Consider the following 26,869-nt stretch of genomic DNA (forward strand, 5'->3'; position numbering starts at 1 on the left):
TTTTTGGCATGTTCTTATTCATTGTGTTTATTATTTTTTATATGCATGCTAGGCATTGACATCCCGGTTGATAAAACATCTAAAGCAGGCAGGTTTTAGATGTTTTTTGTCACTTTTTAGTTATTTAGCTTTGGAGGGCTGGGAGGACCAAACCTGCTAAGATTTCAGCCTGGTCAAGCTGGTTTTAGATCCTAAGCTTGGCCAGCTAAAAAAGTGTCCATTTAAACCAGACTGGGAGAGCAGTTCAAACCAGCCAACCAGTTTAGGCTGGTTTTAGCAGGATACGTTTGCTTAATGTGTTTTTAGAAAGAGTTAAAAACACAACTGTTCTGTAGTATAACCATGGCATTCGTATGTAATAGTCTCGTGTCAAACCAACATAAAATTAGAAGTGTGCGTAAATTTTTTGACTTTAACGGAACACAAATCTGGCCGTCCGGGCAGCTGCACCACGGCCACAACAAAGATGGCCGTTCGGTGCGTGCGTATGAGTTTGTTTTGTGGCCACGCCCACAACCCCAGCGCATGCGTGGCATCTATCGCAGACCTTTATTTTGAAGTTCCCAAACATTATTTACGTCACTGCATTACTGCAATCTTGAGGAAGTAAGAATTCACCGAACTCCTCCGGAAATTTTGACAAATCGTGACATTTTCCACAATATCCGTGCATCGAAGAACGTGCAGATAAACCAGCTATTTGTCTTGTATATTTGTATTAAAACGTAAATAGTCTGATCTGCACTAGCTTTACCAGTTAACTGAGTGAGTTGCTGTCAAGTCACAGCGAACTTATCGGTAAACATCAAGAATCTCGTGGAAGTGCAGGTCGATCTGTATTGATAATATATTGATTGAGAGTGATGGGGGCTCAGAGAAGTGAAGGACGCAGAGATTGGCTTCAGCAGGACTTCAGTGAACAGCACACTGTGGTGAGTCAAACTCGCATCATCATCTATGTATGCAATACTCACTGCACGCATGTGCAATGCTTGTTTTAAAATATTTGTATTAAAAAAAAATTTCATTGTTTGCATTATAATTAAAACATGCGTTCAATCCCCACACCTCCTGTTTTATTGTAATGCTTACGTTTCTTGTGTTTGTAGTTATTTAAAAAAATTGTAGTTCTTTTCCTTTTGTAAATGATTCTTATCAGAATAACTATTATTATTGTTATTAATAAATACTAATAAAATGTAATGGGTTATAACGGTATATAATAAATGTTAGGGATGCACCGCTAGGATTTTTTGGGCCGATACCAATACCGATTTAAACAGACAACTTCTTGCCGATACTGATGCCGATACTGATATTAAACACTTGTATCCAATTCTATACAGTTGGTCTATTAGCTAGTTCATTTCTGCATCAAATAATTTTTACTGAACATGGATTGGATCTAATTAACATTCAGTTGACCAACATAATAAGATGGCACAAATTAAGCTAAAACAAATATAATAAGACAACATGACAACCTTCAAAGGTGGTTTTTGCTATTCAGCATTTCTTTTAACATCTATTCAACATTAACTTATTTTTTTTTTTACATATAATGGATTTCTTTAATAAACATAAATAATGCCAGTGCTATTGCTTTAAACAGAGTATAAATATTGCTACTTCAAAAAAAGTTGGACTTCTTTTCCCCCACTAAAGTGCAGTCTGTTTCTTTTATTGTCCAAGACATTTGATCCAGCTCAACAAAGGTTTTCTGTCAGTGCTTGAGTATAGTTCACACCAGAACATTGAATAATTTTAATTGAACAACAGACATGCAACTCATTGCCTTTATGCGGTTAATTAATAAACAATCGGTATCGGCCTTTCTCGTCTTATTGCCGATATGCTGATGGTTTCAAATTCATCAAATATCGGCGGCCGATACATCGGTGCATCACTAATAAATGTTAATAACGGATTCACAGATACTTGGCTGATAAAATAAAAAAGTTTAATTTATTGATACCGATAGTCTATATCATGCATCCCTTTCTGTAATACATTATACATATAACTTCAATATTTTACAGTAATAAAATTTGGGGTATGCTTGATTGTCATGAGAAGTAATAGCTAGAGATGCACTGATATTAAAATTTCCACCAAAACCCGATTTATCAGACTGATATCTGCCAATACCGATAGCTGGTGGTTATGTTACCTTGCATTAACTTAATTCTGAAGATTATTATTTTATACATGTTATTCATTCATATAATGACTAGCATTGTTTCTTTACATTTTCTGTACACATTTACATTTTCTGTAGATATATGACAGGATATATTGTCTAGGACTATCGGCTGTTTTAAGTGTTAAAATAGCTTTTATTTGTCAATACCGATTATTGGCTGATATATCGGTGCATCTCTATAGCATGATACTGAAAGATTGTTTTCCACATTTTAGAGAAAAAATTTAATAAAAATGATGAAAATGTTTGTCTTGTCAGAAGTCACTGTCCATTAAACATATTTACTAGATTGTATTACCTCTGTCCCTGTTTATTTTAATACGGTCGAGTAGTTTTTAATCAAGTTAACCCAAACATAGTTCTATGGTTTTTAATGATTTAAACATCTTTTCTAGTCTTACTTTATATAATTAGACTTTATTCTCGCCGTAAATATATTCTTAGAAATTGGCATGACGTTTTAAAGAAAAGAAAGAATAGAAATTATAAAATGCACAAAAACATACACAAATCATAACTTCTTTTTATTTTAGCTTCATTAAAGTAGACATATATTTTTATAGAGGTGCAGTGATAGTATATTTTATACTTAATGTGGATGTTTTTCTTTTAATAACAGAATCCCTGGAACATTATGATCAAACACAGGCAGGTGCATCGTAGGGGCCGACGCTCGCAAATGACTGTCAGGTAGGTCCACAAATATTTATTCTTAAGATTAAGGACAATTTTGCTTGTCCAATTTTATGTGTTTTTCAAGCTAAGAGCTTAAATCCATGAACTGGCTTGACCAGAAGAGCCAATAACCTTCAGCTTATGTCACATATGGGAACCATCTTTTTTTGCTCCATGCAGTAGTTAGTCAGTAGGTAAAATTATAGACACGCTCATTCTGGTATAGAGTATTTAATTGAAACACATTTGTGACCCCGAGTACAAGGTTAGTGACCAATATTCATGGTCTGTCTTTGTCTGGTCGATAAAATATAAACTACAAATTTCGAAATAGAAAATATTTATTATCTATCTATAGACAATGCTGTATGTAAATCTTAGAAATGCCATTAGATAGAAAGACTTTTGTTAATCTGCCAAACAGACACAGTTATAAATCACAATCAAACAAATATTTCAAAATAGGCTAAATCTGAATAATCGACCTGGCCATTATGATTGGTCCACAAATAATAAATACTACACAACCATAATGCCATGTCACTGTTATTGGATATAGTTACACAGATCCAGTAATTTCCATGGATCTTCTGCGGACGGTTCTTCAGCCAAGCTTCAATGAAGACATCCTTGCTGTGTTTAGAAAATATATGAAGGTAAATAAGTGCATTTCATTCACATTGTAACACTGGTTTTGTGATGTTTTCTGAGGTTTGCTATACTGAAGTCTTATATTTTTGTCAGTTTTTTGAAAAGGCAGCCATCAATGTTAAAGAGAACGTGGGTGGAGACGTCCAGACCGATCAGCTTATCAGAGACGTTTGCCGGAACTGCCTTGAAAATGTAACGGAGATATTTTACCAAAAAATTGTGGTGAAGTAAAACACAAATTAAATATTTGAAAAACAAAATGTCTGTTTCAGGCAAAACATCTCTTTCCTGAGACAGAAAAAACTGCTCCAAAACCAAGTTATGACCCCACAGTAAAGGTAAAATTCTCTCAAGATGCTTTTAAAATTCAAAGCTACAAATACAACTGCTGTGTAACAGATTTTATTTGTTTTTATTCCGCAGCGTTCACGGCAGCCAGACGACAGCTCTGGACAGAGAGACAGTCCCATCCCGAAAAAGGTAGACCAGGACCTTCATGAAGTGTTCGCTTAAAATTAACACAAAAACATCAACACAACATTTATGCACATCATAAACAAATAATATAATATAAACAAAATCCAATGTTTCTGTCTATTTGTAGAGGAAAGGTCGTCCCCCTGGTCAAGTTATATCATATGATAGACCGGTACAGTACAACACAGCGTAAGTTTTATTTCATCTTGGTGTCTCCGCAAATCTGCAATTCTACTTTAAAGTTTGAAATGTTTCATTTGCAGAGCTAAACCTAAAATATCTGAGCCAATAAAGCGAGATGGTCCCAAGGTAATGATTATTTGCATTTGTCTTATTAATAAAAAAAACGACTTCTCAATAATGAAATATTGATTTAACCGTTGTATAGAGTTTCATTGTGTATGTATCGATGTCTGTATAGTGGGACCCATCTAGGTTGAATGAGAACAGCACATTTGTTCTTGGATCCAGAGCAAATAAGTAAGTTCTCAATGTCTTTCCTCTGGGTTCCTCGATATACACTGAATAAAATTATGAACGCAACACTTTTGCCTTTGCCCACATTTTTCATGAGCTGAACTTAAAGACCTATGGATACAGAAGGCCTGTTTATCTCAAATATTGTTCACAAATTTGTTTTTGTGAGCACTTCTTCTTTGCTGAGATGACGACACAGTAAAACTGCACATTTTAGAGTAGCTTATTATTGTGGCCAGCCTAAGGCCCACCTGTGCAATAATAATGCTGTCTAATCATCTCTTGATATGGAACATGATATGTGAGGTGGATGGATTAGCTTGGCAAAGGAGAACTGCTCACTAACACAGATTTGTGAACAATATTTGAGAGAAATAGGCCTTTTGTGTACACAGAAAAAGTCTTAGATATTTGAGTTCAGCTTATGAAAAATGGGGGCAAAAACAAAAGTGTTGCGCTTATAATTTTGTTCAGTGTATAAATCCCTTTTTAAAAGTACACTCTGTGATTTCCGCTTCATTTAAAGGGCACATATTATGCAAGATCTGCTTTTACAACGTGTTTGGACATAAATGTGTGTTGGCAGGAAAAAAATTCACCCTCTCCTACTTTTTTTTAAATCCCTATTTAACTAAAGCAGTCTTGTTAGACATGCTGTTTTTTTCTTTGTTAATGTGATGTCACACTGATACAGCCCCACCCAAGGCCACTGACTTACTGGTTAATTCTACCCAAAAGTTTTTCTAAATGTGTTAGTTATTTTCATTTAAAGGTAAACACATAAAACAGAGCTTTTTTGCTCCTACCCAAATAGGGGCATTTTTGGTTATGCCATAGACCAGGGGTGGGGAACCCTGGTCCTGGAGGGCCACTGTCCTGCAGAGTTTAGTTCCAACCCTGATTAAACACACCTGAAAATCTAATTCAAGTCTTCAGGATTACTTGGAAATGAAATTCAGGTGTGTTTGATGAGGGTTGGAACTAAACTCTGCAGGACAGTGGCCCTCCAGGACCCAGGGTTCCCCACTCCTGCCATAGACTGTAAAAAATATGAACGCATTGACCGTGATGTCACCCATAGGTTTGTGAAGAACCTTTTTTGAAGCCAATAGTATGCGGTGCCTGCTGACGCCATTTTGGTTGCGCATCACTCGCAAACAACTAAAAATGGGTAAAGAGGCAGGACATGAAGTGGCTGGTTGCTAAAAACCCAACCGGCCTAGCTCGACTCTAGTGACGGCAGTGACAGTTCACCCGTCACTCAAGTGGCCACGCCCTTAATTATGCAGAACTTTAAGGCTTAATTTAATGTAAACGGATGAGTTACAAAAAAATTCACCCCCATCACAGTTGTTGTGAAGAGCAAAATTAGCCATATAAACCAAAAAGACTTTGTACCATGCTGTAAACATATAATTTTTGCTGTAAAGTTTTGCATTTTAACATGGGGGGTTTATGTTAATTGACTCCCTTTTGGGTCATTCGATTAATTGCAGTTAAAGTCATTTCTATAGTGGCTTTATGAGAGAGATCGGAAGGTTGCCCCTCGGCTATAACAAACGACCTGTGGGATATTTTGAGCTGAAACTTCACAGACACTTTCCAGACACACCTGATACTTATATTACGTCTTGTAAAAATGGGCATAATATGTGCCCTTTAAAAGGTTTTATGACTAGTACCAATATCAGCAATGAAAATATCACAGAGTGGTTCATGTGTGATTAAAAGCATTTGGCATTTGTGTCCAATGAAAACTGAAACTGGTTATAATTGTAGGGCTTTGGGAATGGGTGGCACAAGAGGACGGATCTATATCAAACACGCAGAGCTCTTCAAGGTTTGTTTTTGAACACTGATTTTGCACCGTCTGTGTGGAAAATGTGGAAATAATATCATGTTATTTTTGTGTCCCAGTATGCTGCTGATGCTCAGGACAAACACTGGCTGTCGGAGAGACAGCACATGAGAGCAACAGGTGGAAAGATGGTGAGGATATTACATTTGTGCTTGAACAACAGTTCACCTATAAAGAGATATCTGGTTAAGTCGTAATAAATACCATTTCTGGGTCCAAGCCTCCACCCGCTTCATTTGAGACTACAATTTCACAGGCGTTTTTGAGTGCTATTATCACACATTTAAGATTCTTATAAACTAGCAGTGAACACTACATTCTCCAGGCTCACTTCATCCCAGACATCAGTACTTTAACAATTCATTAAAGATGAATTACTTTCTGGCCATCTGGGATTTTGGTATGGAGATAAAGGGTAGAATCTGGATTTTTGGTAGTTTACATTTGTAAAGTTTGACATTTGCATTTAAGAGAGCGTTTGGACCCAAAAGTTGTGTCATGTGAAGACAAGAATGCTTTTTTCTATACTTTGAAAGCATACCGTATTTAGCAAATTTTCCTAAACAGTTTAACACTACTTATGTTAAAGTGGACATTTGACAAAACTTTTTTAAAGGTACACTCCACTTTTTTTTTGAAAATATGCTTATTTTCCAGCTCCCCTAGAGTTAAACATTTGATTTTTACCGTTTTGGAATCAATTCAGCCAAACTTCGGGTCTGGTGGTAACACTTTTAGCATAGCTTAGCATAATCCATTGACTCTGATTAGACCATTAGCATTGCGCTAAAAAATAACCATTCTTGCGTCATAATCAAATTATGCACTGCCCGAAAATAGTCCCCTTGGTTACTTTCAATAGCAGGGGACTATTTTCAGGCGCTGCGTAATATCATTGCCCCTCCTGCACCCATGTTACGGCAGCAAAGTCCTTGATTATTACGCCAGTTTGAGAGTATAGTTCCTAACCATATCTGCCTAGAAAATCTCAACTTTTAATTTTCCATCGGTCTTGGAACTCGATGTAACTACAGAAGAGTCAAGTTTTAAATAGGAAAATATCGAACCTCTTATTTTTGAGTGCGATGCTAATGGTCTAATCAGATTCAATCAGAGCCGGTGCCTGACCATAACTAACAGGGGGGCACTTGGCTTCCAATGGGGGCGGGCACGCAATAGCAACAATAACTTGCAAAAACTAGACATTAAAACAAAAAATACAGTGCAAGCACACACTCCTACAACTGGTACAGACTGTCAGCTCATTTCCCGTATAAAGTGCAAAAGACCACAAACTATGCGCAAAACTATTGAACTTCGACCACGGCATGAGCGCAAGCTGAGCTCCGCTGCGCTTGTGCTTTGCTTGACGCAACAACAAACCGCCCTCGCGAGGCGCAAGCCATTGAAATGAATGGGTTTCATAGAGCAGCGCACACCGCGTCCTAGCTTTAAACAAGCCGCCTTACCATAATCACGTCGTAATGCTGTTAACGGTCTATAGCCACACTTCACATTTAAGCTTACGTAATTTAAAACAACGCTAACTTACCTTTAAAATAGCTGAAGACGGCGTGTACGAACATTAAACTTCCTGAAAACAGTGTCATGTAGATTTGTAAATACCACCTCGACCTCTAATATCTGAGTTTGAGCCAGTCTGTGTTTGCATGAAGTCAGATGAAGCAGGCGGTGCTGGTTCGTTCTAAATGTTCTAATATCCATATTTTACACGATCCATAAAATGCCGCGAAAAAACACGTTGCTAGTATCAAGTCACAAATATGCTAAAGACTTAAGACGAGTGAGACGCGGCAATACATCCAATCAGAGAAACTGGTCTATTTTAATTAAAGAAAACCTATATCAACTATATTTTCCTCATTTGATTACATTACAAGTCATGAAACATTCAATGTTTCATTTATTTTAATTATTCTTGATATATATTAAATTAATAAAAAACTTTGTTGGGGGGCACAACAACCTATTTGGGGGCACTGCCCGCGAATGCCCCCCCTTGACGCCGGCCCTGGATTCTGCTAAGCTATGCTAAATTGGTAACGTCAGACCCGGAGATCAGCTGAATGGATTCCAAAACGGTAAAAACTCTAGGGGAGCTGAAAAATAACCGTGTGTCCCTTTAAGATGTAAAATAAACCTTTGGTGTCCCCAGGGTGCGTATGTAAAATTTTAGCTCAAAATACCCCATAGATAATTTATTATAACATATTAAAATTGCCACTTTGTAGGTTTGAACAAAAATGTTCTGTTGTTGTCCTTTTAAATGCAAATGAGCTGATGAAATGCAAACACTGATCGCCATAATGCTGGTTTGTTGAAATTGAAACTCAATTGTGCTGTCAATTATTTTCTCGCTCTATCTCTGTTTGCACTTAATGGCAGTGCCGTGGTTGGATAGTGCAGATTAAGGGGCGGTATTATTATAATAAGACCCCTTTCTGACATCACAAGATGAGCTAAATGCAAAATTACCTATTATTTTCATGTGCTTGCAGAAAACGTTTACCAAAACTAAGTTACTGGGTTGTTCTTTTTCACATTTTCTAGGTTTATAGAAGCAATGGGGACACAATATCACATTGTAAAAACTCAGATTTTAGGATTGTCTCTATATTAATAAAGATTTATCTAATCTATTTTAATATGTTTATGCTCTCAGGCATATCTGCTTATAGAAGAGGATATTCTTGATCTTGCCCGAAGTGAAGACTACAAGTAAATAAACAGATTGCTTCACTCAAACCACATGAAAGATGATAAATATGCCATAATGCTAAAGTGAATATGCTTCATAATGCTTTCATTAAATTCACAGGGACTGTCCTGACTTGAAGCTGGACGAACTCAAACCATTTCAAGTGCCCATATGGATGGTGGAGAAGATGCAGAAGGCAATGGAAGGACAGAAATCCGAAAACGACGCGGTCAATTAATGTTGGCTTCGTTGGGCAAATTATTGGACCACAGGCAAAAAGTGTTACCTGCGTAAGATAATTATAAAAAATTTTATTGCTTGTTTGTTTTAATATGCCGAATGTGGCATTCACAATAGATTCAGGCATTACAATCAAGTTGTCCAGATGTTGTTGATGTAGGTTTACATTCTCACATTTCATTAACTGGTGTCCAGATGTCTGTATGGGAACCGATTTGTTGGCATTTATTTTCTTTGTTAACATGTGCTTTTTCATGAATTTTAAAGGCTTGAATATGTTGTATGAGGCACAGATAATGCTGAATGAATTTTGGATGCTGTGTGTGTGTTTTCAATGTTCTTTCATTTTTTTATAACATGATACTCTGTAGCCGAAAGTACTTGTTTTGCAAAATAGGAATTGTGTTTGTCATGTCTGCTTTAAAAGGGAATTTGTTTAGTCATTTTATTTTATTTTATTTTTTCTCTGTGTGTCTTTTTAAATATATTTATGCATTATTCTTAAGAAATGACATGGGAGAAATTTCTTCTATGAGCAGAACTATACAACTTTTACCTTATAGTATCTTTTAAATGATTTAAAAAATATGATTTAAAAAAAGAAAAGGTTAAAAAGTTTTTTTTTTACAAATAATAATTTTGATAGTTTGCTGAAAGTAAGGAGGGTTAAAAAATTTTCTTAAATGTATTTCACTGAAAATGTAGAATTGTTTATCAATGACTATATAGATGGATTACCCATTAAACAATTTTGTGCTAAATTGTGTTTAAAGGACTCTTTTATTATTATTAAACCGTTTAATTTAATCTATTCTGTAAAATAAAACTAGTATCTTTGTGCCTTCCTGCACTAAAACTAGTCAACGGTTGTAGACACACCCCGTGGTTGAACCAACCAATCAAACCAAAGTGTTTTTGTAAGTCTTCATTGCTTATTGGTTGCTAAGCGAGACGTAATTCAAAATCTCTACTCCGATTGGTTAAACGGTTGAGTAGGCGTGGACTTAGGTTCGGAAAGTTAAGTTTAAACAGGGGGCGGGATTTGATTTAAAAATCCACACAGGATTCGGTTAGTGTTGACTACCGCACTGAATACACAACCGGTAAAGTATTGTTTAACGTCAATTTTTAGCTTTAATTGCATATTTAAAGATGAGTAATTACGATTTATTCAAATATGTGCCTTTCGATTGAATATTATTCGTTTATGTCATTAATTACAAAAGATTTGATTGTTAGCACGTTCTCTGACTCGGTAGATTGACTAGCTTTCATTGTTGTCGCCGATCGTTTTAAATATAACGTAACATGTGGAAAAGATGTGTGTTTAAACAATATCAAAGCTAAACTAATATGTTAAGCTGTTAAATATATGGTTTTGGCTGTGTTTGCAAAGCCGTTGTTAAAGTAACACTTTGCCATGCGCCCAACGTTTCGACATGAGGAATTTCTTACTTTCGATTAAAGTCTTCACAGATCAAGAAGTCAATTTTTGGTCTGATAAGTTAGTTAGTTGTTACATTATGGTTAGTGTTAGAACTCAATGCTCCTAGGTTTTGCTTCGGGTACACTACGATTCAACGCAACCCGGTTTTTGTTGCATGTTGTAAACCAGCTTTACCCAATTTACATTTGTTAAATGACCTTTTTTTTGCTAATCTGTCAAACCATCGCAGATCTGACGCGATGGCCTCACAGAATATGGATCCCGCTGCAGCCGCGTCAAACACAGCGCTGAAGGGAAGCGAGACAAGCGGAAGTGTGTCCAAAGGATCGGTCTCAAAAAGGTATGACCTCCAAATGTGACGTCATTCACTGATTCCAGTAATACGTCCACGCTAGCTGCGTTTCTATTACAGATTTGCGCAAAGCTTTAGCATTTTTTTCGACAAAAGACTAGTGCATAATGACAGCGTTTCCATTAACTGATGATATGCGACTGAAAGGTAACTTAAGTTTTTTTTCTTGCACGATAAGTCATGCCAGACATCACATCGATTAGTAGGTTTACTAATTTCACATCCAACGCACTAGGCATTATTTTTAAGCAAAGTAGATATAAAAGTATTATCCAAACATTAATGCCAAAGAAAGCCCCTTATACTTCGAGCAGCAACGTATTGGTGTTTATTTGTGGTATTACTACATTAGTTTAAATCCAAAGAGATGTAGAAGTGTTTTTCAGACATTATTTACAGACGGTTTCAGCAGTAACAAAACAAAGAGCGGCTTTCGTGGTCAACACGTAACTTCTGGTAAACTCCGCTAAGAATAAATAACAACAAAGTCTTTTAAACATAGTTTATTTATAAAACGAGCAAAATAGACAACACATAGATTACCTGTGAAACCAAAACGTTTGTTATTTTCGACGAGGTATTTGTTCAACAGTTTAGCAACTAGTCAGACCATTAAAAAAAACTGAAACTAGATGTAAAGTTCGGACCAGACGCATACATTGCGGCTTTTCGAAATACACCTTTTCCAAATTGCCTGAAAAACCAAATAAAAACGTTTTTAGTGATTTTGTTGTTATTTATTCTTAGCGGAGTTTACCAGAAGTTACGTGCGGACCACGACAGCTGCTTGTTTATGTTGTTACTGCTGAAACCGTCTATATTAATTGTGAATCAATCATTATGCAGCTAGATAAAATCCTATCGTATTTTTGGATTCTTAAATCTTTAACTGATTATTAAACTATTTCCTAGGAGGAATTATCGCTGTACTATGTGTTGAAGGATTAGGTTTTTGTTATCGTCTTTTATTCTGATTGGACTGGTTGCACAACATTTATGTGAGATTACTTTTGACCAGAAGCAGTTTTTTTTTTTTTTTTTTTTGCAAAATTAAAAGAACAGTTCACCCCAAAATGAAAATTCGGTTAATGTTTCAGTGAAAATGACAGCATATTAGCAAGTGTTTGACACACGGATGAGTAGTTAATGAATTTAAATGAGCTATTCCTGCAATCGGGGCTTCTGAAAGCTCCTAAAATCACATTCATCAATAATCCACAATCTCCTCTTGCCCTCCACAGACTTCAGCAGGAACTGATGACTCTAATGGTGAGCCCTTTATATACAGCAGCTATTGTTTTTCTCTTGTTAGTGTGATTTGTTGACTCTGATGCTTTGTGTCAGCACAGATGTCCGGAGACAAGGGGATTTCAGCTTTTCCAGAATCAGACAACCTATTCAAATGGATTGGTACTATAGATGGAGCTCAGGGAACGGTAGGTGTTTTTAACCATTCAAGGAACTATTAGGAAGTTGGTGACAACTTTGTAACTCCACCTCTTACCTCTTGCAGGTTTATGAAGGTTTGAGGTACAAACTTTCATTGGAGTTTCCCAGCGGGTATCCCTACAACGCCCCTCGCGTGAAATTCATCACCACCTGTTTTCACCCAAATGTTGATGAGAATGGTTTCATCTGCTTGGACATTTTGAAGGACAAGTGGTCTGCACTTTATGATGTCCGCTCTATTTTACTGTCTATTCAGAGTCTGCTAGGAGGTGGGTTGTTTTTGTTTTATTTAATTTTTAGTCATCAGGTAAACCGTGTCTTATGTAAAAAAAATTCTGATTTGCAAACCAGGTGTCTCCTTTGTTTTTTGTTTTCAGAACCCAACAATGATAGTCCATTGAATTCTGCAGCTGCAGCACTATGGGATGACCAGGATGGTTCGTAATTATTCTTCCTTGTGTCCTGTTAATGTTGTTTCTTAAAGTGATAGTCATTTACTGACCCTCAAGTTGTTATAAACAACAAATAAATGTATACAGATCTGTAACAACTTGATGGTGAGTAAATGATGACACAGAATTATAATTTTTTGAGTAAACTATCCCTTTATACTCCCCTTTTGTTCAGTCAGTTTCTGAATTTTCCTAATGCATTTCAAATTCCTTTCTTTACAGCATTTAAAGCCCAGTTGCACGCAATTTACAAAAATTGACCATGAGGATTACAAAGGTGTCTTGTTTTATGTATTTGTTTATAATAATGTAAATTAAAATGTTGGGTTTGTGTGTGTACATTATTTCTATGTTGTATTAAACCTGCTTGAATAAAATGCTAATTTGTACTTGATAAAAGAAAAAGTTCAGAATGGTTTGAATTCTTTATTTACAGTATAAAGGTGGTGTGCTTCATAAGGTCAATTTTTACATGATAACAATAGGTATACTTATGTTTTGGGAGCAATCTAACACGTTATAGTTAAATGTTTTTGAAGCGTCTATATTTTTTTCACCCTAGCTTAGCAGACATAGTAGACATCCAACTTTGCAATTTTGGTGATGGCAACAGCATAATGTATTATTTTGAGGCACTACTTCCACTTCCATCATCTCTTCCAAGCTCTCAACATCATCTTGCCCATTATCTTGGGCAGGACAGCCTTCCACCCAAGCTTTTGTTGTGGGTTCGACAGACCACAGTGGCACATTGACTCTTTGGAGCATTTCCTCGAGCAGAAGGTCAATCTCCTCCACGTGGCTCTTAAGGTCTAGGCTTGTCGTATCATCTACCGATAACCATGGGGTCTGCACCATGGCCACCCGTGCTGCTACTTCAGATGTGCCACCTGCAAAACCCGTGTTGATGAGGGCCTGTCGATCTTTGCGCTGGGTGAGGGGGAAAATCTCTTGCAGTTTTGTGACCTTTCTTAGGTTTTGTTGGAAATTTTCCAAGTTGGAGAGGAAGAGCACCCAAAGTCGTTCAACCTGTTCTTTGTTTTCCTGCCCTTGATCCAGTTCTATCAGCAGAGCTAGCAACTTCTTGTGAAGCCCTGAAGCACAAACAGAAACACACTTTACAGTTTCGATGTAGTGTAACTGAATATGCCAATGTTGGTTTTTGTAGTGCAGATAAACCATGCAAGTGCCACACTTACAAAATGGCTCAAATGGTTTTCATTTGTATAAAAACACCCAGCCCCACCCAAACTTAAACCGTTAGTTGAGCTAATGTTACCCTTTTGTGTACTGTAAATATTATAGTTCCAATCTGATAAAATGGTCAAACAAACAAGAGGAGTGTTTATGGGTAACAACTTGGGTCTGGTGACATCGTCTTCCATGCTCGATTCAAAGTTTCTCCAGCAAGTGCTGCACTTCTTTTTTTCATTTATTTAGTTTGCCTGTCTTACCTGTGCATATTCTATGAGCTAGTGTCCTGGTTTCATCCAGCTCCTCTCTAAGGCAGCTGCCATCTGCGTTTGTCCCCAGGGTGGTGGCCATTTGCTGGAAGCAGGCCGTCACTTTGCTTAGGGCTGCATGTGCCTGCTCGCATTCATTCACTTGTCTCTTTCTGGACTGAATCTCAACAACGGATTGCCGCCAGCGATTCATTACCACATGTGTGCTAAGCAACCTAAAATTCATAGGAGCTTTGACAATTAGTGTTGGTTTCTCTAAATAAAAAGTAGTATGCAAAATTATTATTAAATCTGACCTAGTAATATCATAAGGTGTTATGATCTGTAAAATCCCCTTTGTTTTTTTTTTTTTTTTTTTGGGTTGATCTTTTTCATATTTTCTAGGTAGATAGAAGCACTGGGAACACAATTATAGCAGTTAAACATGGAAAAAGTCAGATTTTCATAATATGTCCCCTTTAATTTCAGTTCATCTAATTAGGTCATAAATATTTGTCAATATCCTTACAATTTCGTGAAATCTAACATAATTTTAATGCACAGTCAATGTGTAGAGGTAGTTGGGTATTACTTTAGCATTAAAGTTCTTTGTTTTGGTTTTTAAAGTAAATTTGCTGCAAATGTGTGGTAGTTTATATTTAAAACCACTAAAACAGTTGTTTCTAATCTTATTTACATTTTAATTTTTTTTATTGAAACAGTCGACAAGTGTCTGTCGCCGCAATTGGTAAAATGAACTGTACGTGATAAATGAGACCCTGGACCACAAAACCAGTCATAAGGGTTTAATGTCGTCATCTGAAAGTAATACATTAGCTTTCTATTAATTTATGATTTGTTATGATGGGACAACATTTGGCCGAGATACAACTTTTTAAAAAATCTGGGTGCAAGAGATCAAAATATTGTTCGAAAATTGCCTTTAAAGTTGTCCAAAAGAAAGTCCTTATCAACACATATTACTGATGATAAATACATTTTTTATATTTTATGGTAGGAAATTTACAAAAATATTCTCATGGAACATGATCTTTATCCCAATGATTTTTGGCATAAAAGAAAAATCTATAATTTTGACCCATACAATGTTGCTACAAATATACCTGTGCAACTTAAAGCATGTCAAATAAACATGTTTTTTATGTTACTTTAACTTAAAATTTTCAACTTGATAATATAAGTTATGTCAACTTTTCACAAGCAAAAACTTCAAATAGTAAGCTGAATTGACTTGCAAAACCAAGTTGTTTTAACTTCATGCTGCATTTTTTACAGTGTGGTTTTGTGGTCCAGGGACACAAATCAAAAATATAAAACTGCACATAGAATAATCCATAATAATCCATTTGTTTAATGTCAATATAAATGTATAATACAGTGTATAAATTATAATTACTAAAGTTAAAGCTACTTACTGACAACTGTGAACTTTAAAGATGCTCGTAGAGTGACATGGCCACCTGAAACCTGCAAACTGTTTAGACAGTCCTGTTTTGTACATCCATTTGAAACACACTGTACAACCCTCTTGTATTTCACTTCTGATCTTTTTCCAAAGCTTTCATAGAAGCTGGTCTTCAGGGAGACCTGTTAAAATAAGGCCCAGAACTTGCAGTCCATACTCCCAAAATCCATTGTCCTAATCATTTCAGAACAAATGCATAAGTTGTGTTTGCATAAAGAGATCCTTATATGAAGACTTTCTATGAGCAGTTGTCTTTATATATGTGAATGTGTGATGATGTGAATGCTGTGTGCAGTGGTTTATATGAGGTTAATTGTCCTCTGGGACAGTGGTATGGTATTGTGGAGGAACAGATGGGGATCCTTTATTGAATCCCGTGTGGTTAGTTGGGCTTGTTTGAAATCTCTGTGTTGCTTGATGCAATATGTGCACTCCCATGAGTCCAATCTCCTGAGCAACACCGGTAATATTAGCTCATTCAGTTAGCAAAACAGCAAATCTGTAATAGGCACTGACAATTCCTTAGTCATTATATTTATAATCTACTTCATACTCGAAATTTCAATATAGGAGCGGATTTTCTTATTTTGTAAAAGTAAGGCACATTAATGAATACTACATATAAAACACCATATGCTAAATCGATTACAATACAGAAGTAATATGAAATGCTTTCCAGTGATTTTTTTGTTGTTGTTATTCATGTTGTAAGTTATTTAGTTTTGTATTATAGTGATGCACTGCATGAGGTGCAACAGGTGTGTGGGTCTCTTATTAATCTGAATATATATAAAAAAAACATAAATATATATACACACATTATAGTCTTGTTTCCAGAGCCATACACTGTAAAACGTGAAAGTTGGGGTAACTTACTTCAAAATTACTTCAATTGCTAACAGGTAAATCTTCTCACTTTAAGTGAAATATTTAAGTTTAAAACATATATTTTTTGGGGTTACCCATTGAAATATTAAAAAAGTTTTAAAAAGTTTAAGTGAATAAAAACTTTAATATTTTAAGTGTTACCAGTTAAAGTAATTATTTTAAGTAGATCCAATTTTTACACTTAGTATTTCTGTCTTATTTTCAGTAAAAAATATCGAAAAATTCTTAAATAAAGATACATTTTCTTGATGAGGAAATAAGTTTAGTTTTTAGGCGAAATCATAAAATAAAAGTGAATTTGTGCTTAAAACAAGCAAAAAATCTGCCATTGGGGTAAGAAAAAAATCTTGACATTTTTACTTAAACACTTAATTCAAGAAAACATTTCTTAGGTCATTTTGCTCATCAAGAAAATACATTTTGATTTAATCATTTTTAGATATTTGTACTGAAAACAAAACAAAAATACTAAGTAAGAGAGTAATTGTGTAGGTGTATGATGGGATCCACCAAAACAAAACCCGGATCCAAATCCAGAGTTGCTCAATCTGGATTGGGCTTTAAATTATGGTGGTTAAAAAGCATAATAATTTAATTTAGAGTACTGTTAGATTTGGAAGAATCTTTATTGATTATCTAACAGGTGCTTTTAAGTATTTGTTCATTTTCATAGCAATGACAAACACAAATTCACTTTTTTTACATATACATTACAGCTTGGCCATTGACATGCCTTACAAAGGCAACTATAGAAACTTCAACGAGAACATTGAGACATTGGTTAAAATATACCACATTTAGTCATAACATAACAAAAATATTGAACAAATGATCTAGTATTATTGAACATATCCTGTGGTTTCATCATGATAAGGAATAGTGGGGATTCATTCTCTGTTATGTGTTATTTATATCACAGTTGTTGAAGGCCCATTGGGTGAGACACAATACAAAACCACAGCGATCTGATGCAGTCCAAAATCAATACCTCCAGCTAGCATTGGTGATCAAGCCGTAACTGCTAAAATCAAGTACAGCTGGCCCTGTATACAATGTTAGGTGATTTACAAGGAGTTCACTGGTAGATGCTGGTATAATCTGGTGAAACCGAAGATGTCTTGCACAGGGAGGGATCGGCAGATATGCGTCAGAGATTTGGCTTTCGTTCTTTACAGGTCTTGCTAGTCATTGTCCGGAGCTGAGCCGCTATGTGGCGATAGCCTCCATGATCTCGTGGCACAGACATTGGCAAAAGCCGTAAAATACACAGAGGACCAGGGTGGAGGGGACCAGGCTGACCAAGATCACTCCCATTGTAAGCTGCTGGATCATCAGCAAGTAGATCCCGAGCGGCAGCGAGCTGAAGTACACCAGACAGAGGACTCCCATCAGGAAGCGCGGAATCGAGCGAGACGTCCACGCTCGGCACTTCTGCACAGGCAGGTGGCAGGGCAAGGAGTCCAGGCTGGCCGGCCGGTACATGCGCACCATATTCAGCATGCTCATTGAATCCGAGGACTGGGACTCCCCGGGGACTTCCATGATTGTGATGACGAGGCAGTCGGAAGAACTGTGCGCTTGCTCCCCTCCGCTTCCTCCGCTTAAACTGTTGGGTGTCAAGAGGACCTCACCGCTTTGTGTGGTACCACCTTTACGTGCCCGGTCCTGGTAAGTAAGAATGGCCAGGATGTTGCTGTCATCTTGAAGCAGCCAGATCTCCTCATCAGGGACGTGGGTCTCGTGGCGACAGAAGGGGCAGCTGATGATGCTCGGAGAGGAGTCCAGCTCCACCATTTTCTTCAGACATTTGGCACAAACTCGGTGCAGGCAGCTCAGCACTTTAGGTTTACGGGCGCGTGTGTCAAAGCGGTTGTAGCAGATCTTGCATTCCAGTTCCTCCACCGTGTAAAGCACGGGAGCCTGGGAGCTCTCGGTCTCGGAGTCCGACTTCTGGCTCATCCTGCGAGATGAAGTGCACTGACAGCAGGGGAACTGGAAGAGCCAGAAACCAGGTGCAAAGTAGGCCAATTTTAGTACACCACCTGTGCAATGTCCTCGGTGTTGCTTGCTTTTTGCTTTGTTTTTGTTTTTCGTTAAAAGGAATTGCTAGAAATCATTTCTTTTAAAAAGCTTGCATCATACAATGCTGATCAGACAACAGAGGTCTACAACATAATGTTCTTTTCACAACACAGAAACAAAAACAGAATGCTTAACATAGTATATAAATACTATTAATTTTACAGCTCAAGTACATCAATACAGACAATCAGTGCATGCCAAATTTGTGTTTCTGTTTACTGTCCACACTTGATGCGTGGATGCACTTTGGTATCTTTTCCAGATTTATTTAGTGAAAAACAAAACTGAAGAGACAAAAAATAAATGAAGATCGTTGACACCGGAGAGGTCCAAATATATCCCATCACAGCAGGTTCAAGACTCTGCCAATCCCTTTGAAATCAGAGTCTGGACAAAGAGCTTGCTTTTGTGTAGTTATCCATAATTGATTCAGGAATAAAGTGGAACTACTGCAGATTTGGAGAAAGTTAGCAAAGTCATCCCGAATACTGTCAGATATATTCATATGTCTAAGGGATGGTTTTTGACCTCCTGCTTCAAATGCATATGTTGTTCCCCGAAGTTCCACTCTGAAAAACAAAACAATCAGCTAGTTAATAAAAGTGTAACAGGTTTAAAATCCTGTCAACATCATCTACTCCAATAAAAAGTTACTCAATGTCACTTATTTGTATGTTACAGATTCACCTGCAGCTTGATGTCTCCAAGTTACCTTCACAAGTAAAATCCTTCGAATGTCATTAAGTCTGCACTGCGCTTCCCTAAAAACCGTTCGCATTCATCTTGCCCTTCCTTTCAAGAACATTAAAGTGTCAACATAGGGGTGGGTGTGGGTGACAGAAAGCATGCACACAGCCAACAATGCTATCACTGAGTGGAGTTACCAACATAGACTTTTTATATTCAGGTTTGTTATGGATATTTCATTACATCCTTGCATAAGGACTAGATGTGGAATCGAGGGAAATAGCTGTAGCTGTAGGCGTGGCGAAGCGTCAAAGGGAAGACCAACTGGAAGATTTCTAAAGTTAATTATATATGTAATACGCTGCTGCATTTCCTGATTCCCTGTGGACTTGACTCACTCAGATTCGACACCAGGAGCCAAACAAGTGATGCAAGTGGACGTTAACATAACAAGCGTGAAGCTAACATGCTAATTTAATTTCCCACAACGTTTTCCCCTCTCTCTTTCCATGTCTCAAAGCGAAGGTTGTTAGAATTTCAAGCCAGTCTATAAATAGCATGCATGCACAGCTAGAGGATACAGCGCTCCCCCAACCTTGATGACTGTGATAAGGACTGTCACACGCTAACACACGCACACTCGTGTTCAACAACAGAGGACGTTGAGATGCACTGAATTCATGAGTTTGACATTGTATGGCAGGTTTTCTCTCGGCTAAGTCGGATAATTGGCAGCAGGCAGTCTGTTGTACAAAAGCCAATCGGTCAAACTTGACATCCAAGATGAAGGCAGACGGCAGAAGGTTAAAAGAACGCCACAGTCATTCAGAATTTATTTCCCAGCAGGTCAATACATGCTAAGGGCACATCTACATTTAGCCGAGTAATCAATGCATTCGCAGCTGAATATGTTAACTGTGTTATACTTGTGTTATTGTCTGCTGCTTTCATAAATACTTTTTAGAATAAGGATGCGCGTCACAAATGATTTAAGTGCAATCTGTGAAATGCTGAAACGACTGGATCTGAATTCATCGACGTAAAAATATTGGCATGTGCTGCTGAAAATGGCGAGCATATTCATCTTCCTAAATTAGATATTAGCTAATGGATCTATTTATATAACACAAAACTGGCAAGAAACTGTCAAGGTTGAATCTCCTAAAAAAAGCATGCCTGCAATGACTTCCAGAATCATACGTTTCTTTGCATTGTGACAATATTTGTCTTAATTTCATTGAAATAATGTCACAATGCACACAATCTAAATATATTTTCTATCAAGTTTAATAAAAAAAATCCATCAAACATAAAACAGTAGCTCAGTTTTACATCAAATGATGTCAAAAGCATCATGTTTTGAGAAATACTCTTGAAAAGTAAATTAAAAATGAAACTGTCCGTTTGTTTTTGTCGTTGTCGTCTTGCTTTCGTCGGTATCTTTAGGAGATGCTTGCGTCTGTGTGTAGGCTGTGTTTGTGTGATGGGTTAAAGTAAAGATGCAAGGGGCGTTCACAGGAAAACACCATCTGTGTCCTGGTGCTGTGGGTTACATAAATAATAGCAGCTCACCTACCCGATCCAATGTTTATGTCAGCTTGGCAAGAGCAAACAGCATTTCTTAACTGCTGCTCGTTTTAAAGCATTCGTTTGATTATGCAAGTCATACTTTTTACCTTTTTGAACGCTGTATGATATCTAGGCTAAACAAATACTAAAATCCAGACATGTCTCATAATCGAATTATGATATTAAAAGCATCAACGTTTGATTTTAACATTAATTTCACTATGATTTCAAACTTTTACATGACATTACTCAATCAATGATAAAGATATCAAGATTTTTCAAGAGTGTTCATTTTGTAAGATGATTTTATGTAAGCAGGGTAACAAATGCCCAGTGTTGGGCAGTAAAATTGCTAATATTACTGTAATATTATTACTTTCCTTAGTAACTAGTAGTGTAATTAATTACTAAAAAAATAAATGTTGTAATAATATTAAAGTTACCAACCAAAAAATTGTTGTTCATACTACATGACCAACGAAGGAAGCTGGCTCTTATGTTTGGATGGTTCCACCTGCTTGAGCCCTGTTGCAGATTTTACTGCTTTAGTAAATTACAGTGGTTGTTTAAAAATAGTTAGAGCCGTTCATGTATCTGTAATTTTCATTGATTCACAGACAGCAAAAATGATGCAATCACCAATTATTTGGGGTGTAATGGAAAAGTAATGTAACTAATATTGTAAATTATAAAAATGTATATTCTAGTAAAATATCAATTTAGTAGATAGCCCAACACTGCAAGTAACAAATCATTCAGAATTCCTATTGTAAAACAACCAATGTTTATCATTACAGCAAACAATGTTTAACAGGTGCTCGGTCCTGCTCATAGGGATCTACAGTTTTACATCACACAATCACGAATTTATAAGGGTTTCTTGACAATTACCGATGGGTTTCATACATGGTTGATCGTAACTAATCTGAACAGTAAAATTACATCATAACCGATCTGAAGTCTACACTTTCTCATCACTGGGATGGTACATTTGTAAAATATCGTAATGTACCATTTTTAAGGTACCAATAAGCATCTTTGAGGTACTAAATTGCACTCTTTAGATGTACTTTTTTAAAGGGTACTGCCACAGTGACAGCTTTTGTTCCTTTTTTCTGAAAGTGCAGAAGTCTTTCAAAATCACAAGCAACAAGATTTCGTACCATTAGACTGAAATAAACATGAAATGGCATTCAAAATCCACTTCTGTAAGGTTGCATATTTACAGAGAAATATTCAGAGAGAAAAATATGTAGTTTGTGGTAGTAGGACTAGGTAGGCTACTATATTTAATTAAAAAGGACCAGTGGGAAAAGTCCTAGGGAGACGAAACCCCTTGAGAGAGAGCCAGAGATAGCTGATTCTATAGAGGATATACTATATATTAGATACAATTTTATGTGAATTAAAACATTTAAATACGATATTTCATTTAATTCCGATACCTTTACTTTTTACAAATGTAGGACCTACCCTGTCCCATTCTGAATGAAATATGAAGGAAGTTCCAGCCTGATCTCACGAGAATTCGTACTAATTTTTAACGAGTTTGCTAATTGTACAAAAACATACGATTCTCATGAAAAAACAACAACAACGAAACCGAACCCCTAACTCCGCCCCTTACCCTAACGTCACAGGGGTCAAGGCAAATCGTACAAAAATTACGAATGTGGTTGTATGAAATAATTAGAATTCGCCAACTCGTAAAATACGCTGGAAGTCCAAGTTCACTCTTAACCTTAACATATCTTAAAGTTATCACTTCATTTATAAATCTATCTTATTATTTAATGCTATTGCCACCATTGTTATTACATTAACCACAGCTATAAAGTTATTACCAACAGCAGAAGCTCCAAAAACAACATATTAGCCAGTCATCCACCTATAATTCATTTCTGTGCAAAATGTGTCTGAGAGGTAAACTGAACTTCTATCAATTCATTTTATCCAGAAATTTAATTTTTATGATTGACAGGCAATCATAGCACCCAGCAGAGCCATCCAAACATAAATGTACCTTTGGCTTGACAACTGAATGGAAAAACATCAGATTGCCCAGCGAGACATGGTGAGTAATGAAGATAAAGTGCTTGACATGCAGTACTTAATGGATAAGATCTAACATTACTGATGATAAATCAGATCAAATTCATTTGTCTATTGACAAATATAATGCAACTCTCGTTTGGTAAATATACAGTATTAACTTACCTTTACACTTTACACATAAAGTTGAATGTAATTTATAACCAAGAAAGCTGCAGATTCTAGTCAATCTTTTACACTCTTAGGCTCATTTATATTTACAATTCACTGCCATCTTGATACGCTTTCTTTTTCTGAGCTTGTCCTAATGCATTTCTCTGCAAAGGATTCACGCAATGCTTCTTTAGAATTTGATTAAAACATGGCATCTTAATAGACACTCCCCTTTGTAACAGCGCCTTATGAGCATACTAATGATGCGTTAATATGCTTGTCTTGTCTATAAAGCGAGCACACTGGTTTTTGGAACAGTCTCTTTTTTGTAGTGCCCCTGCAGTAACAAAAGTCCTTTTATTTTTTGTAGATGTGCCTGATTGGATGTGACAGCTCAGTGGTGGGTTCACACACGAGTAAACCATGTTATTTGCTCAATCTAAAGAGTAAAACGGTCAAACTGGCACAGCTAACCAGTGGGTTTGTTTTAAGTCAGCTTCTTGAAGCATCAACACATGAGCTCACTTTGTAAAGTCTCGCTATACTTAAATATTATATTTACAAGTCTTAAATGATCGACCTGCTTTCAGGTGACTTCTGGGGTTTTGACAAATCCCTTATACTCTATGGGGTGGTTTCCCGGACAGGGATTATCTAAAGCCAGGACCAGGCCTTAGTTTAATTATGAAATATAACTAGTTTTAACAAACATATCTTACTAAAAACATTACTGATGTGCATTTTGAGGCAAAACAAAGGGCACTGATGTATTTTAAGATATATCAGTGCAAGTTGTTTTCTTTTTGGACAGCTCTTACATTTATTTTAGTCTAGGACTAGTCTTATACCTGTCCGGGAAACCACCCCATAAGCCCTTGTTAGGGATGCCCGGTATATAATTGGTATTGGCAGATTAAATATTTCCCCACCATTGACAAGTTATCTCGTAAATTAAGAGAAAATGCTTTCCTGCAAATGACGCTTCCCTATCGAGTTTTTACGGCAATCTATATTTCCTCTCTTATCCACTAGGTGCCGCTCTTACCAAACTAATAAAACACTTAAGCACCCACAACCCAAAAACAGTAAAAACTCTGTGTATGTTTTGATCATCCTTCTGAATCTGATCTCTAACAAAAATCCTTTACAAAAATGCAAGTATCTATATACAATTTTGTATTTTTGAAGAAATGGGTATATTTAAGAACAAATGAAGATAGGATGAAACCTTTTTTTTAAGTAGAGAGTCTGTTCTTTCATTTGATATATTGTATGTTTATATATTTATTTAAGTACATTTTCTAAAAGGCATTAAACTTTTGTCAAAATGCCGGCAGGGAAAGAGTTAATGCCTTTCCCTCTCACAATCAGACATCTGTTGATTGTTTAAAAACAGCCGATGATCAGGGCCAATTATATCCTGCCAATCAAAAGGGGCGTAAAAACAAACTCAAGACTGTGTGATTATTTTGATTTTGGACACAATGACAACAGAAATCCAGATTGTATGCTCTGCACTTCTAGGATTTTATGAAACAAGGATAAAAAGCAAAGCGTTATCGTTAGATGCCATTCCAAGTAATCGAATACCGTTCTGGATTTTTTTGTAACGTGCATCCCTACTTGTTAACATCCTTAGGTTGGGATGAATTGGACTTCTGGATGCTTCATAAAATTTGACTCTTTCATACAATCTTTTTGCACTTGAACATACACGATTACTCCGGTTTCCTCCCATCACAGGCCAAAAACATTCAAGTCAGGTGAATTGTAGATTCCAAAGTTGCCCCTACCCTAACTTGTGTATGGATTAACTTGTGTATGGATTAATCAGTTCTATAGCCATAGATGCTGGAATGGCGTAAAGAAGAAAGAAAGAAAGAACATACATGATGAACATCATTATGTGTCTTTGATCACATCTAGCACCAAATCTTGCCATTGGAAGGGCTTCTTTCACTGAGGTAATCACAATTCATCCCATTATATAACAAACTGACATGTGCTCTCCCCAATTCCCCCAATGACTGTATTCACAGATCATTAGTGTAGACTGGAGTCAGGCAATTGAAATATCCATCAATGTGTTCAATACAATGAGCTCATCATTCAAGCCATTTCCAAATCTTGTCAATTGATTGATTTTGCATATGGCATCTGCACAGACTTAAATCAGTTCACTTATTTTTTGTGATGCTTCACAAATAGACAACTCTTAAACAGTGTGCATAAGACAAAAAACTTATAAAATATTTTATTGCCATTTTAAGTGAATGACAGGTAATATATAAAGAGTTTGGTTCCAAAACGAGATATCTCGTTTTTTTTTTTTTTTTTTGGTCAAAAGATGTTTATTATTATGTTATCATGTTTTAAGGGTGCTACTTAGCTGAATTTTTTATGAAGGCCCAAATCAAAACAAGCCAACTGCAGTTTGATTGATATTAATTGGAATGCACAATAAAATAAATAGCCTATATAAAATTTTATCTCGTTTTGGAACCATTAATTACATGAGCTGTCGACTATTTTAAGCGATATTTACTGAGATGTTGTTTCATTTAAACCATACATAACTGAGATTAAAAACTGATTTAATATCCTTATAAATCTCCTTATATAAATCTAGCAAGCTAGACTCGTTTAGGTTGAAAACATATATTTATTATTAAAAAAATAGATCATATAGATTCGCTGGTCTAGATCCAACAGGTTATCTTAATCTTTATCGGTTTTGAGCGAATAACAGAAAAAACAACAAACGTATGACACTGCAAAATAATTTCAGTTTTTGCAATTAAACGTCAATATCACATACGGAAAAACGATATCTATTTGCGCAATTCATGCGATGTTTTGTTTATCGAAGATCTTCGCATAGCGTACCGTTCAACGTCACGTCGCTTTTCTAACTCTAAAGAGACTTTAGTATTTAAACGACAGCTCGGATAATTTTGAATGAATTATTTAAACATATTTGCAACACATGTTTGCCTCAGGAAAGAAGTCGCGTTTGTGGCATCGTCTGTTTGCATCGAATGAGCTGTGTTTATACGTATTATGCATTTTTTATATGCAAAAAAATCATGAAATGGTCAGTTTTAATGAATAGACTAATGCTTCATCTCACGAGCTGTAAATGTTTAAAATCCGCAGTTATAACCAATGTCACTCACCGTCAGTTCTTGATAGCGGGTCAAAAACGGACATGTCCTTTCCTCCGATATAAAGATGCTTTATTACCGCCACATTTTCCTATTCAAATGGCTTTACGCCTCTCGCTGTGGTGAGTCACAGTCAATCTCGAGGTCCCATCTGTCCGACCACAACTGCTACATCCCCCTCATTGCGGTAATGCTACAGCATCACAAGCCGCACAGATTTTTTCCTCAGTGGTTGCTGTGGCAACAAGAGCCAGCGCGAGCTCCGACTTCACGGTCATGATGCTGAAGATGCCGGTGTACAAGAGTTTAACTTGACTTAACTGGACATAATGACAGTGATAGACTA

General features: G+C 36.5%; 4 protein-coding genes across 5 annotated transcripts; 2 read left to right on the forward strand and 2 right to left on the reverse strand.

Annotated features, from left to right (window-relative positions):
* The first annotated feature begins 564 nt into the window (after nucleotides 1-564).
* On the forward strand, nucleotides 565-10,061 carry LOC135769937 (deoxynucleotidyltransferase terminal-interacting protein 1). Of its 2 annotated transcripts, XM_065279478.2 has the most exons (13): nucleotides 566-932; nucleotides 2,823-2,893; nucleotides 3,438-3,534; nucleotides 3,623-3,721; nucleotides 3,802-3,867; nucleotides 3,953-4,009; nucleotides 4,134-4,195; nucleotides 4,270-4,315; nucleotides 4,428-4,486; nucleotides 6,263-6,323; nucleotides 6,401-6,472; nucleotides 9,025-9,080; nucleotides 9,181-10,061. In XM_065279478.2, the coding sequence occupies exons 1-13, from the start codon at nucleotides 864-866 to the stop codon at nucleotides 9,296-9,298; spliced, it is 933 nt and encodes a 310-aa protein (XP_065135550.1). In that variant the 5' UTR covers nucleotides 566-863; the 3' UTR covers nucleotides 9,299-10,061. The 2 variants fall into 2 exon arrangements, with proteins under 2 accessions (XP_065135551.1, XP_065135550.1); XM_065279479.2 differs by lacking the exons at nucleotides 4,270-4,315; nucleotides 4,428-4,486 and having other exon boundaries at nucleotides 565-932.
* Nucleotides 10,062-10,340: 279 nt separating this feature from the next.
* On the forward strand, nucleotides 10,341-13,391 carry ube2c (ubiquitin-conjugating enzyme E2C). The gene is made up of 7 exons (XM_065279481.1): nucleotides 10,341-10,403; nucleotides 10,977-11,087; nucleotides 12,341-12,368; nucleotides 12,449-12,535; nucleotides 12,613-12,817; nucleotides 12,926-12,985; nucleotides 13,223-13,391. Exons 2-7 carry the CDS (start codon nucleotides 10,987-10,989, stop codon nucleotides 13,258-13,260), a joined length of 519 nt encoding a protein of 172 aa, XP_065135553.1. The 5' UTR covers nucleotides 10,341-10,403; nucleotides 10,977-10,986; the 3' UTR covers nucleotides 13,261-13,391.
* Nucleotides 13,392-13,431: 40 nt separating this feature from the next.
* On the reverse strand, nucleotides 13,432-14,782 carry LOC135769938 (regulator of G-protein signaling 9-binding protein). Its single transcript, XM_065279480.2, has 2 exons — nucleotides 14,455-14,782; nucleotides 13,432-14,094 (listed from the first exon to the last, which is right to left on the reverse strand). The coding sequence occupies exons 1-2, from the start codon at nucleotides 14,687-14,689 to the stop codon at nucleotides 13,559-13,561; spliced, it is 771 nt and encodes a 256-aa protein (XP_065135552.2). The 5' UTR covers nucleotides 14,690-14,782; the 3' UTR covers nucleotides 13,432-13,558.
* Nucleotides 14,783-17,418: 2,636 nt separating this feature from the next.
* LOC135769941 (E3 ubiquitin-protein ligase RNF182) lies at nucleotides 17,419-26,723 on the reverse strand. Its single transcript, XM_065279482.2, has 2 exons — nucleotides 26,536-26,723; nucleotides 17,419-19,467 (listed from the first exon to the last, which is right to left on the reverse strand). The coding sequence occupies exon 2, from the start codon at nucleotides 18,773-18,775 to the stop codon at nucleotides 18,023-18,025; it is 753 nt and encodes a 250-aa protein (XP_065135554.2). The 5' UTR covers nucleotides 18,776-19,467; nucleotides 26,536-26,723; the 3' UTR covers nucleotides 17,419-18,022.
* Nucleotides 26,724-26,869: the final 146 nt, after the last annotated feature.

Source organism: Paramisgurnus dabryanus, chromosome 7 (genome assembly GCF_030506205.2).
Source record: "Paramisgurnus dabryanus chromosome 7, PD_genome_1.1, whole genome shotgun sequence".
Lineage (NCBI taxonomy): Eukaryota > Metazoa > Chordata > Actinopteri > Cypriniformes > Cobitidae > Paramisgurnus > Paramisgurnus dabryanus.